We start from the raw sequence: 13,376 nt of genomic DNA on the forward strand, positions 1-13,376 counted from the left end.
GGACGCTTTTAATAATTAGGTGGTGTTTAACATACAATAAGCATCCCAGCTTATATTAGACAAATTACCTAGCTCTGTATTTAGAACGCTTCTATTTAAAGTGCTACTAAATACATTTCCTGTATACCAAATCGAAACTTCTAGCATCAAAACCACACAGTGGGTCTCTCTCAAACATGATCTGCAAAGAAGGAAGAATTAGGTTTGTGTTGTGCTTGTTTTTTTATTATTTACATTTTGATTCCCCCGCCCCCCAAAATAAGGGGAATGCTTGCTTCCTTTTTTTGTTTTGCTTTTTGATGCACAAAGGTGGCCTGAGAAGGTTGGTTTTTTTTTCCTGCATGTTTTTTCTTAGTAATATCAGGAAAGTCAATTCTGTTTTCTCCCTCTCCCCTTTTTTTGGGAGGACTTCTTGGGTTATTCAGATGAGGTCTGAGAGCTTTCTCAGCCCAGAATTTAAGGGTTTGGAGGAGTGACAAACCCTTCACAAAGAACACATTATTCCAGAGTGGTGTTAATGCTTATTTAACAAAAAGCAAGAGTTTGAATTACAAAAATTGTTTCCTCTCACAACTAATGAGGTTCATTTTTTTTATCTAAGCTGCTAATTCTTCAGTGATCCATGGAGTCTTCTAGCATAGACAAGAGCCAAATTTCTAACACAAACAAATGTGAAAAAATAAATCAAGTCTTCTTTACACATAATAAAGCAGCACAACTCCCATTTTTCCCCTCTTCACACTCTTAAAATAAACAGCTGCTACTGGAATACACAAGTTAAGGGCTTGATTGAGCGAGGATCTTGGTTGGGGAGCGCATGTGTTTGTGTGATGGTTTTTGCCCTGGAACTCACCACATATGAAACACGTGGTCTTAAGAATTTCTTCCTTCTTTTGCTTCTCACTCCTCAGATCAGCAAAGGTGTCTATGATGACACCAAAGATAAGGTTGAGGACAATGATGATGACAATGAAGAAGAAGAGGAGGTCGTAGATAACCCGAGCAGGGAACAAGGACTCCTGCAAAGGATAGAAGGAAAATAGCCATAAACAAAACATGATACTTCTCCCGTCCAGCCCCTTGCTCTAATAGTCATAGATTATGCTGCTTCCTTACGATGGCCGGAGAAATGGCTTAAGGCCAAGGTAGAGGGAGGCTAGTTGAGGGGCTAAGATCTAAATTCCACGTCATGAAGAAAATTTGGAGTATTGCTGGGAATGGTGGCATAGAAAGAGGCATAAGCATAGGGGATGGAAGAGATAATGCATAAGGTGTGTAATGAAGGAAAGGTGAGAAATTAATTAGAGGGGTAAGTCAGTGTATAAATGGAGAGATGAGTGATAGGTCTGGCAGCGTCAGAAGCATGTACAGGGATGAGGGAGGGAGACATACATATAGCCGTGAACATGACGGAACTCTGCAGGAGAAAAGGGAATCGGCCCTGGACTGGAGTTTGCCCAGAGAGCCGAGTTAACTCACATCCTTGGATGGCTTCCTGAGAATGTCACCCACGCCCCCTCCGTTCCTCAGGCCGTGATTCAGGACAGTGACAATGCACATGAGCAGCGTGTCACAGGCACGCTCTGAGTTATCCTCCTCATCGTCTGGAACACAAGCATAAACCAGTCGGGAGAGAGCAGATAAGGAGATCAGCCCATTGGAGGGAGCCAAGCAGTACAGAGAAGCCTCAGGTCACTGGCTTTGGAGTCTGTCTAAGAGCTTTTCTTTCCCTCCTTTTACTTTTATCTCCTGGAAGCAGGTGGTCACGGTATATACCAGAGCCAGCAGCAGAATGTGTCCAGAGAAAATCGACTGGCTAACATGTTCCAGCAACTGTGTTTTGCACACTAATTAGCGGGAGGGGTCTCTCCTTGGAGCATATTTTGCTGCTTGGCCCGTTAACAACACGAGGAGATGGTTATTCCCTCCTCATTCAGTGGAAGGAAACTAGAACTTGGTGAGCACCTTGATGCTATGATATTAACTTGTAACCTGGAAGGGTCGAGCAGAACCAGCCTGTCTGCTCTGATGACTCGAGGTCCCTCTGAAATCCCTTCTTTCCCATGCTGCTCCAGCTAGCCATTTTAACCCTTGCTAGGCTGGGGCCAGCCTCACTCTGAAGGGACATAGCTTAGCTACTTGTTAGGTAGTGGGCTGCTTCTAACTGACTCTGTTAAAAGGGCTGGATTTTGCCCAGCTGACTGACAAATGAGAGGGCACCACCTCACTCTATCGATGTCCTGATTTCCACCACCTCTGTATTAATTCAGTGGGATTCCTACCTAGGAGCACAGGCTGGGAAGGTGGGAAGTCTCTCTGCTCTATCTTCAATGCTTCTACCAGGGTAAGATACTTACCTCTCAGCACATCAGGCACTGCAGAGCAGCTAATTTTGTCACCACTGCACGACTCCATAAAAGCCTCCATGTTCCTTTGCATCCCCAAGGGGCCGTCTGGAAGCACAAGAGACTGTGTCATCGTCAGAGTATTGGCTTGATAACCACTTGTCTTTCCTCTGATTGGGGCCTCTCCTTCACCGCCCCTTAGCTGCAGCTCGAAAGGCTATTTGGGAAAGGTTCTTTTGGGTTCCCACTTATCCCCTCAAACTCCAGTCCTAGAGCTCCCGTCTCTGACACACTGACAGCGCTAAGCCCTGCTGGCAATGAGAACGGGACTGTCTAGCTGCATACGCTGAGCCCAGACCTCCACTGGACCTGCGAATGGATGTCCTGGGGTCTTTTCAGCCCTGAATCCCCTGCTCAGTTTTCAAACGCGGGGGACTTTAGAGGACAGCTGCAGTCCTGAAGCTTCCATTGTATCTGCCCAGAACCAGGACCACATTCCCTTTTACCCCCAAACTCCTGGTTCCCCAGAATGCAGTGCTGGTTCCCTGAAGTCTCCGGGAGCTGCTGTATTCTCTACCACCTGGAAGCTCAGCGGGACCAGGATTTTGACCCTTAAAACATTACGTCTCACATCTCCTTTGTGAAAGAGGCGTTATTTCCCCCATTTTACAGATGGGGAAACTGAGGGACAGTGTGGAAAGTGACGTATGAGCAAGGTCATGCAGGGAGTCAATGGCAGAATCTGGAAGACAACCTAGCGCTATCTATCCCCCCGCTCTACGCCCCACACCACAACCCACACTCGCTGCGTGGCCGGGCAAGCTGGAGAGACCTTTGGACTTGTTGTCAGGCAGCCGATCCACCTCCATGATGAAGTCGTCTTTCAGGAAGAGGAAACCCACGATGGAGAAGAGGTAGACGAGGATGAGAGCCAGGAGGGCGGTCAGCAGGATGGAGCGCCCGTTCCGCGTCACGCTTTTGATGACGTTGAACAAGGTCTCCTCACGGTAGATCAAGTCAAACAGCTGAAATGGACAAAGCATGCCCATATGGAGTTTAATTAGCAGGGGGAGAAATGCAGCAGCGGGCTTTTTGTGATAACATCTGGTCTTTCTATAGCACCTTGTAGCCTAGGATCTCAGAGTACTCGACAAACGCTAACTAAATTTCCCAGCAGGCATTCAGTACCATCCCCATTTTACTGGTGAGCAGACTGAGAACAAGGTGGTAAATACCTAACTCCTATTGAAATCAATGGGAGTTAAGGTCCTAAATAGCTTTAAGGATCTGGGCAGAAGTGACTTGTACACAGCAGTCGAGCCAGAAATAGAACCCAGGAGTCCCGGCTTGCAATCCCTTGCTCTAACCAGTAGATCACATCGCCTCCTAGTTGACCCAGATCAAAGGTAGATGATAAAAAGAGATGCAGATACAATACATACACACAAAAAGCAGAAAGGCTGACCCACACAAATAACATGGGACAGGAATCTTTCAGTTCCCCACTGGGCAGGGCTGTGCTACGTACGTTTCCCTAACAACTGAGTTTATCGTACCAAGATGCTGTAGAAGAGTTCGTGTACAAAGAGCCCCAGAATGCTGGTCACAATGTAGGCCACGTGGTAGAGAAACTCCATATCCATGATCATGGCTTTGTAGCCCCGGATAAATGTCCCACGGTTGCCCACGAAGCTCACCACGAACACAATCTTGTTGGTCAGCTAGGGAGCAATCACAAGGAAGCAGGGTGGGTGAGTGCTGTATAGTAAGACAGTTTGCCTTTGTGAACTCAATATACAATGACGGTAGAGGGTGAATGCTCTCCCAGATACAGCGCTGTAAATCCACTGCCTTCATGTGAATGCCAATGGGCGCAGGATTCTGCCCAGATACCTACAGCTACATTTCCGGTGGCCACTGATTTTCATTGCTGGGAGCCCAACTCGACAGATTGAGCCTGGGTTTAGGGGCGCTGCACTAACCTTCCCCAGGTAACTTACATTGAGAGCTCCCAGGATGTTCAGCGTGAGCCCAATCCCTAAGTAATAGATCGATCGCAGGATCAACGCCACGAGGAGCGGTCTGACGCCGTAGCGCCGGGTAAATAGGGCCATGACGGAGAAGCAGATTAGAAACCAGAAGAGCAGGGAGATCAGTGGGGAATCCAACACTCCTGGGAAGAAAAGGGACACCATCGTTAAAGGGCATGGAAATCAAGCACGTACGATCAACTGGTCACACTGTGTCAATCCATAGCAAACATCCGAGGGGAATTATCCCTCAAACTAAAGAGCCGGTCATGAAAAGACTCAGACTCATAGAGGGAAAGAAACATCCCTGGGTACAAAAAGTAACACAGAATAAGATGGTCCTTAATATTCATTACATGTATTATTTTATTATTAAAACATTAATGCTTTTCTAGCACCTTTCATCTGAGATCTCAGAGCTCTTTAAAAACACCAATAAATGAAGCTTCATAACACAAGAGGTATCTCATTATTATCCCCATTTTATAACCTGGGAGACTGTAGCACAGAGAGAAGTGAGTTTCTCAAGGACACAGAACAAGTTAGTGGCAGAGTCGAGAAGAGAATCCAGGAGTCCTGGCTCTCAGTCCCCTGCTCTCAGTCTTAGACAACATTCCCTCCCTCTCAGGGTATGTCTACACTGCGGCAGTGAGTCTCAGGGCTTGGGGCTACAAACAGCAGTGCAGACGTCGTGGCTCAGACAGGACTCAGGCTCTGCGGCTCACCCCCTCCCCGGGCTTCAGAGCCTGAGCCCGAATGCTGTTTTTAATGCCGTAGCACGAGCCCAAGTCTGTAGAGCCAGGCTCTGAGACTCACAGCCGCAGGCTTTCAAATGCAGCAGGCTTTAGAGGCTGAAGAGGAAATAGAGGAAGATACTGAGCAGCTTTGGCCGGGAATGAGGTTGGTGAGATTGTATCTGCCAAGAGGTCAGTGTGTGTCACTCTCTCTTTGGATGAGAACGCCCTTTCCTCTGGTCTCTAAGAACAGAAGTGGATGGAGCACTTACCCATAGAGGTGGCTTCGACATAGGGGTAGAAGAAAGCAATGATGATGTTGATGAAGACAGCCAGGTTGAAGGAAATGCTTCCCCAGAGAGTCATTCTGCGGGAGAACCAGTACATCAGTGGCATGCCTAGGAAGAGGAAGGTAGGAGGTGACACACTGCACAGTAAATCTCAGCTGATCATGTGCGACTTTGATATGGATCGTAACTTCTCCCGGAGACTTAAGAGGCTCAATTCAACACATGCTCTGGGGGACTGACCTCCCATTTCCTCCAACTAGTAGCAGAAGTCCCCAGCGTTCGCCTGAAACGGGGCAGTGAGTTCAAAATGTTACTGCTCACATTTCGTGGCTCTTCAAACCTTTGACCCACTCTGGTACTTGAAAATCAGCTCCAGTGTTACACCCCTATTGTCTTTCTCTCATTACATCCTACATCCTGGCATTTGCATGTTTCAAAAAATGGTACCTCTGCTCTCTTGGCATCACTTCTCCGTCCCGTAGGAGTCCTCAACAGCCTGCACTACCAGCCATTTCCTATCCCAATTCAAAACTTGCTTCCTGTCTCATCGCTAACAGAATTCTGTTTGGTTTTGCAAGTGTTTTCACTGCTACTATAATACTTCTTAGCTGCTTACTGGCATTTATATGTTATCTCCTCACGATTCATGAATAAAGGCAACCTGATAAGTGCGAGGTGAAACTTTAAAGTGGATAAGCACCCAAGTGTTCAGATGCTGATCTGAACTGGATCCAAACTCTCAAGTCTGCAAAAGTGAGCTGGAAACCTTGCAAGAGACCAGTTTCCTTGTATTTAAATGCTCTCTGGAAAGGAGATTTCCAGCGGGAGACTTACTGAAAGCAACCTTTCTAATGGTTCCACACTGAACTGTTTCAACCCTCAAGGACTCAAGTGTTGAATGAAGGTATGGTTCAGTTCTGATTTGGTTTAAGCTGATTCATCCAGCCCTGTCTTGGATATTCGTCCAGGGCGTGTCTGTCTTTCATACCTAGGCATCCATTTATCCATGTATCTATGTAGGCATGTCTGATGTGCCAATCCTCACAGTATTTATACGCAATACAAATCAGCAAAAGGCTAGCATCTGTCAGAAAGGGCCCTTCCTTGTTATGTCACTGTCTTCCGTGGGATTGTTCTTGACAGCCTCCATGAGCTGCAGCCTTCATTACCAAGGAAAGCCTTGTGTGAAGAAATAGGTCTTACAGGTCACATCCTGACCCCCAGAGGTAGGGAATTCCACAGCTGTGTGCTCCGCCTCTGTACCCTCAGCTCCATCAGTCAGTGTCCCCAGTGGGTCACAGTGAGTGAGAGGATCTCTAAGAGAGCTAGGTCTAAGTCCATTCAAGGATTTAAAGATTAGCACCAGGACGGGCATCTGGAACCTAACAGGGAGCCAAATATTGAGTGTGCTGACAACCGTTAAACAGTAACAGCAGCTTTGGCCAGCTCATTTAAGTTCATCTGATCCCAAATGTCCAGTCAGCCACTTAATAATAAGACAAGATGTTTGTCACTTCATATCCCCTTTTTCCTTGTGAATCGGCACAGGGAATTGCCACCTCTACACTCTCTGTTTCCTTTAAGCCCATATTTTCAAAACTGGTGCCCGCCCTTCAGGTGTCCAACCTGAGACACCCAGAGCGTGATTTTCAGAGACGCTGAGCACCCACTGCTCCAACTGCCTTAAATTGCCTCCATGGGTATTTAACATCTCTGCACATCAGGGCTGGGTATCTGAGGCCTGGCACCCTAAAACAGAGGGACCCAAGCTTAGCAGCTACTTCTGAAAACAAGCTGTCATTACATCTCCTGGCAGGGGAGTTACTTCTCTCTCTCTTCTCCACTCTGTGTCGTTTTCTCTGCTTTATGTTGTTTGCTAAATATATGTTACAATACCCTGTTTGTTTTGGGCCACTTAGGAACTCCACTAATAACTTTCTCCTTGGTTTTGCATCTAGAAGCATGCAGCCTAGAGGGGCCCTGCATTTTTTATTTGCTTCCAGTTGCCTCATTCAAAGTCAACAAGGGATCGGGAAGCTACAAGTGAGGAAAGTCTCATGGACATATTGTCAATGGAAGACTTCAGGGCACTGCATGCAGCCAGGGGCATGGGATGCTGGGGGAGCTCATGGCTGTTTTGGAGCATTGCTGTTCTCAGGGGAGCTCCAGTTTGTCCTTACTGCGCAGTTTCTTCTGCCATTCCATCTCATTGTGGAGGAAGGACGACTGGTCGAAGAAGTCGCTGACTTTGCTGCCCTGCTCGTCTTGTTCCGTGGTGGTGAATAGCCGGTACTTGGTCTCCCTGGTGACGAATTCGCAGATGCTGGGCACTGGGAAGATGATCTGCTCCATGCTCCGGTCCAGACGCACAATCTGAATAGAGCAGGCAAAGAAAGCGGGGTGCTAGTAGTGCCCCATCTGCACCACATTTTCATTTGCTCTGCCATGTAACCAGGAACCAGCCCCACACCAGCTCAGTGAAGGATCCATAGACAGCAGCTCATTCTAAGCCACGCCCACAGATTGATCCAGCTAACACAGGGGTTCTCCAACTTTTGTTCTGGTGACCCCTTTCACACAGCAAGCCTCGGAGTGCGACCCCCCTTATACATTAAAAACACTTTTTAATATATTTAACATCATCATAAAAGCTGGAGGCAAAGTGGGGTTTGGGGTGGAGGCTGACAGCTCACGACCCCCCCATGTAATAACCTCGCGACCCCTGAGGGATCCCAACCCCCACTTTGAGAACCCCTGCTCTAACACATCCCTGACCAGCACAAGGCTCGTGCGGTGGGAATCCTTGCTCGCACTGACGAGACGTGTTGCTGGAGACCCAACAAACAAGAAGGGCAGTAGGAAGAAGATAGCTGGGCACCGCTAAGTTGCTCTACCTGTAAGTGCTAGCCTGTATCTCCGGGCCACGACAACGATGAGGCGTGTCTATGAACTGCAGACACAGGAAGGGGAAGCCCCATGACCTAAATTAGCCGGCCATTAGTCCATGAAAGGGAAATCTACCAGGACAACACGTCCTACCTCAATCTGGGAGGTGTGCTTCTCGTAATACGCCAGCGGGTCCTCTTCTTCCTCCTGGACGGGAGCCGTCGATTTCAGCATCTGAGTCAGCTGCTTATTGTTTAAACTGAGCTGGGGTAGAGGGGAGAATAAAGCAGGCGTCTTCAGCTGGCAAAGGCCCGAGGGATTCTGTTTTAACTGGGCATTAACAATGGTTCCTCATCATTTACCAAAAGCAAATCAATAAAAGCTTTATAAAGGGCCCCAGGAGCTCTCCCCAGCCTCCCAGGGATGGCAATTCAACTCACTACCATAATTACCTCCCAAATGGGCTAATCCCTAAATTACAAATGAGTGCCCATAACGCCCAAGGGAAATTGCATTACAGCCGAGTAGCATTCAGCAGCTGAGGCCGGGCCACACAACGCAGGAAAATGACAGCAAAAGGATCAACCCTCCTACCTCTAGGGGAGGGGCAAGGTGGGAACTGGACACCAGCAGGGAAGCTTAACCCCCATCAGCACTAATAGGAGCAGACCTTCTCCTGGACATGGACCCTGAACATGGACCCTTAAGAACGGAACCAGCCACCCGTGAGCTCCTTTAATATTACCCTTATGAGCTGGGTAATAATAGTAGCACATGCCCTTGTGCTTGTAATTTTGGCTCAAACACCATGCGGACCCCACTGGAGGTGTGAGTTTTGTATCCCCACGGGAATATCTAAAAAGATCAAGGATTAAATGATGGAAAACAAAGCAGCTAAGAACCCTCTGCTTAGCCAGGCCTGGGGCAGTTTCTTAGCAACCCACTGCCACTGGGGCGGTCCTGCATTCGCTCCATGGATCTCTCATACCATAGAGGAGATGCCCTCCTCTTCCTCCTCCTGGATTCGCTTCACTGGCTTCAGGAGATGCTGCAGTTGCTTGTTGTGCCGAGACAGCTGAAAAGAGAGAGAGGGACAGTGAGGAATGAATAGGAGCATGGGACAGACATGGCAGGGCAGAATGTACTGTGAACATGTGAGGATCCTTTGCTAGATGCGTAAAAGCCATGGAAGGATGAGGCATACATGTGCCAAATCCTGGTCCAACTAGAGCCAATGAAAGTTTTGCCATTGACTTCTCTTGGATCAGGATTTAGCCTTCATACATAAAAAGGAAGAACAGCATCTGCAGTGGCACTAGCTAGCATAAAACAAGGGATGTCAATCCCCATGCTTCAGAGAATAAGCTGGCCACCGTACCGGGTCAGGAAGGATTTCAGCCCTATGGTAATGTACAATTGTCCAGTTGGTGTGGAGGAGGTTCTGCCTTCTGCTAATGCCCTGAGGCTTGGGCACTGCCAGACACCGGATTCCAAATGAGAGGAACCATGGATCTGTCCGAGGACAGCACTACTCACATGCCTAGGGCAACAGGACTTGTTGGGACATAAGCAGAATAGTGGATCCTGGGGCCCAAATTTGCCATTGACGCAAGTGGGTGAAACGTTGTTGAAGTCCATGGTGTGGGGCAAGCTTACGCGCAGGGCCGGCTCCAGGCACCAGCGTAGGAAGCAGGTGCTTGGGGTGGCCAGTTCAAAGGGGCGGCACTCCGTCCGGTATCGGGGCGGCACGTCCGGGTCTTCGGCGGGAATTCGGCGGCAGGTCCCTCATTCCCTCTCTTCCTCTTTGAGCTGCTGCCAAATTGCCACCAAAGAAGAAGAGAGGGAGGACCCGCTGCCGAAGAAGCGGCGCGATTGAGCTGCTGCCGAAGTGCTGCCGCTCGGCTTTTTTGTTTTTTTGCCGCTTGGGGCAGCAGAAAAGCTGGAGCCGGCCCTGCTTACGTGAGCAGTGACGTTACCCTGTGATATGCCAGCACAAAGTGATCTAGCGCTGAATGAAAGGAACCCTCCACGGTGTCAAGGATCAAGCAAAGGTGCGGGGCAGGACTCAAAGAACCCAATTTCTTTTCCTAGGCCCCAAGCAAGTCTTCTACTTATGGCTCCAGACTGGAACTTCACAGGTATCCCAGCAGAACTGGGTCTTTCTAGGTTTGTCTTGAGAAAGTATTTAAATAAATATGGGGGAACCTGGAAAGACTATCCCATGCTAACCAATGAAGAAAGGCCACCACACTCCAGGAGGGAGGAGCTGGGGGAATCCAGCCTTAGAAAAGGGAGGCTTCTGCAGAGGGGCACCTGCGGTAGAGAAATGTCCGAAGAGACGGTACCTGTAAGGCCAAGATATAGATGTTGTGCCCGACTTCCCGGGGGGAAACCTCAGAGTTCTCGCACTCTTCCTCCTGGAGATAGGCTTTTTTAATGACATCAACCTGTAAAGGCAACCACGGGAGGAAGTCAGCTGTGCACTTCACCAGCTAGCAACCTGGCTAAGGTTTTGCACTGCCCTGGGGACACTCTGAAACAATAATATTTTGTTTCTCTTCCCTGCCCCATTTGTTGTTTCCCCTAACCAAGGAAGGCTCCAGGGTGTGTGTGTGTGGGGCGGGGGGGATTTGTTGTTGTTGAGAGAGTGAGAGATGCAGACAACTATCCACTGAGGAAGGATGGATTAGTGATAGAGACTTGTGAGGCCTGGGTTCAGTTCCCTGCTCTGTCACAGACTCCCTGTGTGGCCGTGGGCAAGTCGCTTAATCGTGCCGTGCCTCAGTTTCCCCACCTGTACAATGGGGATAACAACAGTGCCCTACCTCACCGGGGGGGTGGGGAGGATAAATACACTAAAGATTGTGAGGTGCTCATACAGCATGGTAGCGGAGGCCAGATAAATTACCTTTGACAGTACTGCACTGAGACTAGGTGCACATGTGCATCTTGATTCCACACACAACCACGTTGCTCAACCTCCCAGCCCTGACCCGAGGAAGTCCCAAGAGCACGGGTGAGTAGGAGAGCCATCTAGGCTTGAAGGCTCCCTGGAATTTTAGGTCTGTCCCAAAGATTCAGACCTCTGCCCCTTCCCTTCCCACCTTCTCCCCGCCCCGTCTCTAACAAGTCCTGCATGTCTCCAAAAGGCCGAGAGCATCCCTCCCTGCTCGCCCACCCTTACCAGTTCCTGAGGCCGGAGGCTGATGAGGATCCGCTCGGCATTCTCACTGTCGTGTCTGCTCTCCATCAGGGCCAGCAGGAGTTTGGAGGCATTGTCCTGGTGAAGACACACCCACTGAGGTAAGCCAGTGTGTCACAGGCACCCTCTACCTCTGCTTGAGGCCCGTGAACATGCCATGCCATGCGGAAGCACGGCCACCCATCCATAGCTCCCCTACGCTAGAGACCCAGCCACACTCCCACCCACTCTAGAGACGCACGTTCTGGAGCCTGCCAAGCCACTCAGTGCTACAGAGCCCTCCTGCTCATGCATGCTGGAGAGAGACCTCCCCACCCTCGCTCAGTACCCCACACTTTATAGAGACCACCTCCCCACACCACAGAAACCATACAAACAACCCTGCCAACACCACACCCATTCGAGATGTCCACTAAAGATCCACAGACACACTACGGAGTCCTACAGACATGCTAGACTCATAGATTCCAAGGCCAGAAGGGACCACTGTGGTCATCTAGTCTGACCTCCTGTATAACATGGGCCAGAGAACTTCCACTACATAAACCCTCTTCAGTACCTGCTCCATGCCCCACCTGCCACAAACACACATGAGACATCCCATCCTTACACCCCCTTCCAGGCTGCCCCACTGACCTTCAGCTGGAGGACAAGGTCCATTCTGTACTTGCAGAGGGGGCTGATCTCATTCAGGATCAGGGCCGTGATGATGTCAATGCCATTAGATTCGTGCGTCACAATGCAGCTCTGGGGAGTGACACACACAGGGTTTATGCCACAGATTCTTTTCTGCCCTCTTGACCTCCGCTTTCCCCTCTGATGTCTCAGACTCCCCACATGCTCACAGGGGCTCAGGCTTAGGGGATGAAACGCCGGAGACCCTAGGCCCCATCTACACAATCAGATCAGCTGTGTTTGACCAACGTGCTCCCAGCACAGTGGCCTAACTAGGTTATAACACAGCAAAACTGAGGCATACATGGATAAAAACCGTCCAGACAAAGACTATATCAGGTTTCAACCATGTTATTTGACCTTGTCTGTACTGGCCAGCCATCGTTACGGCCTTGTCAGGCACAAGCCATGTTCAGTCGCTGTTGCCTTGATGATGTTGATGGGATCTTTTTCTTTGATGTATATCAGGGTGACCAGATAGCCAGTGTGAAAAATCGGGACAGGGGGTGGGGGGGAATAGGCGCCTGTATCAGAGAAAACCTCAAATAGCAGGATTGTCGCTATGAAATTGGGACATCCGGTCCCTTAATGCATACGGAATCAACGATAAAGGACAGGAAGTTATTCCATGCCCTGGGCAGGTCCAAGGGTGAAAGCCGCTAGCACATGTTCCTTAAGAGCAAATGTAACACTAACCACCACATGCCCGCGAGAGCAGCATCGACCCATTTCCAAACATCGTTTGTGGGTACAGAGTTCCCACCTGTGCAGGAATGAGTCACATGACTACCCTGCTACGAATCCCCAACGGCCAATCACATCACTCCTTTGCTCTAAGCCCGAAGTTACAGATGGGAGAGACACAGGATTCTCCCCTGCACCCCATTCTTCACTGTTCTGCCCTGCTTAATCTGAAACAACTCATGCAACGGGGCTCCCATGCCTTCCCCCTGGGGTGGCTACTGCCGGGAGGTTTCTCCTGATAGTCAGCCTGAATGGTGCTTTCCTAATTCCATTGCATTGCTTCTAGTTGTGCCTGAACAATTCCTTCCCTCCTGGGATATCACGGACAGCAACCAAGTTAGCCTAGCAACACGCGTTAGTGATTGTAACCTCCGCCCACACATCAATCTCCCCAACTCTTCTCTGAACGGTCCCAATTCTGCACCCCCTGACACGCCAAAATCAGGGAGGCTGAACCAGCGGCAGCAGAA

At 49.4% G+C, this 13,376-nt stretch overlaps 1 protein-coding gene across 5 annotated transcripts in view; it reads right to left on the reverse strand.

Moving 5' to 3' along the window:
* The window catches only part of ITPR3 (inositol 1,4,5-trisphosphate receptor type 3), a 109,791-nt gene that overhangs the window by 3,759 nt on the left and 92,656 nt on the right, over positions 1-13,376 (reverse strand). For all 5 annotated transcript variants that reach the window (XM_045013909.1, XM_045013907.1, XM_045013908.1 and 2 more), the window contains 13 exons: positions 12,124-12,234; positions 11,470-11,565; positions 10,631-10,732; positions 9,274-9,360; positions 8,439-8,549; positions 7,580-7,772; positions 5,382-5,507; positions 4,346-4,518; positions 3,902-4,066; positions 3,178-3,370; positions 2,358-2,453; positions 1,480-1,604; positions 854-1,019 (listed from right to left, as the gene is read on the reverse strand). In XM_045013909.1, coding sequence (XP_044869844.1) covers positions 854-1,019; positions 1,480-1,604; positions 2,358-2,453; positions 3,178-3,370; positions 3,902-4,066; positions 4,346-4,518; positions 5,382-5,507; positions 7,580-7,772; positions 8,439-8,549; positions 9,274-9,360; positions 10,631-10,732; positions 11,470-11,565; positions 12,124-12,234 — 1,744 coding nt within the window. The remainder of the gene's footprint in view (positions 1-853; positions 1,020-1,479; positions 1,605-2,357; positions 2,454-3,177; positions 3,371-3,901; positions 4,067-4,345; positions 4,519-5,381; positions 5,508-7,579; positions 7,773-8,438; positions 8,550-9,273; positions 9,361-10,630; positions 10,733-11,469; positions 11,566-12,123; positions 12,235-13,376) is intronic.

Source organism: Mauremys mutica, chromosome 4, assembly GCF_020497125.1.
Source record: "Mauremys mutica isolate MM-2020 ecotype Southern chromosome 4, ASM2049712v1, whole genome shotgun sequence".
NCBI classification, from domain to species: domain Eukaryota; kingdom Metazoa; phylum Chordata; order Testudines; family Geoemydidae; genus Mauremys; species Mauremys mutica.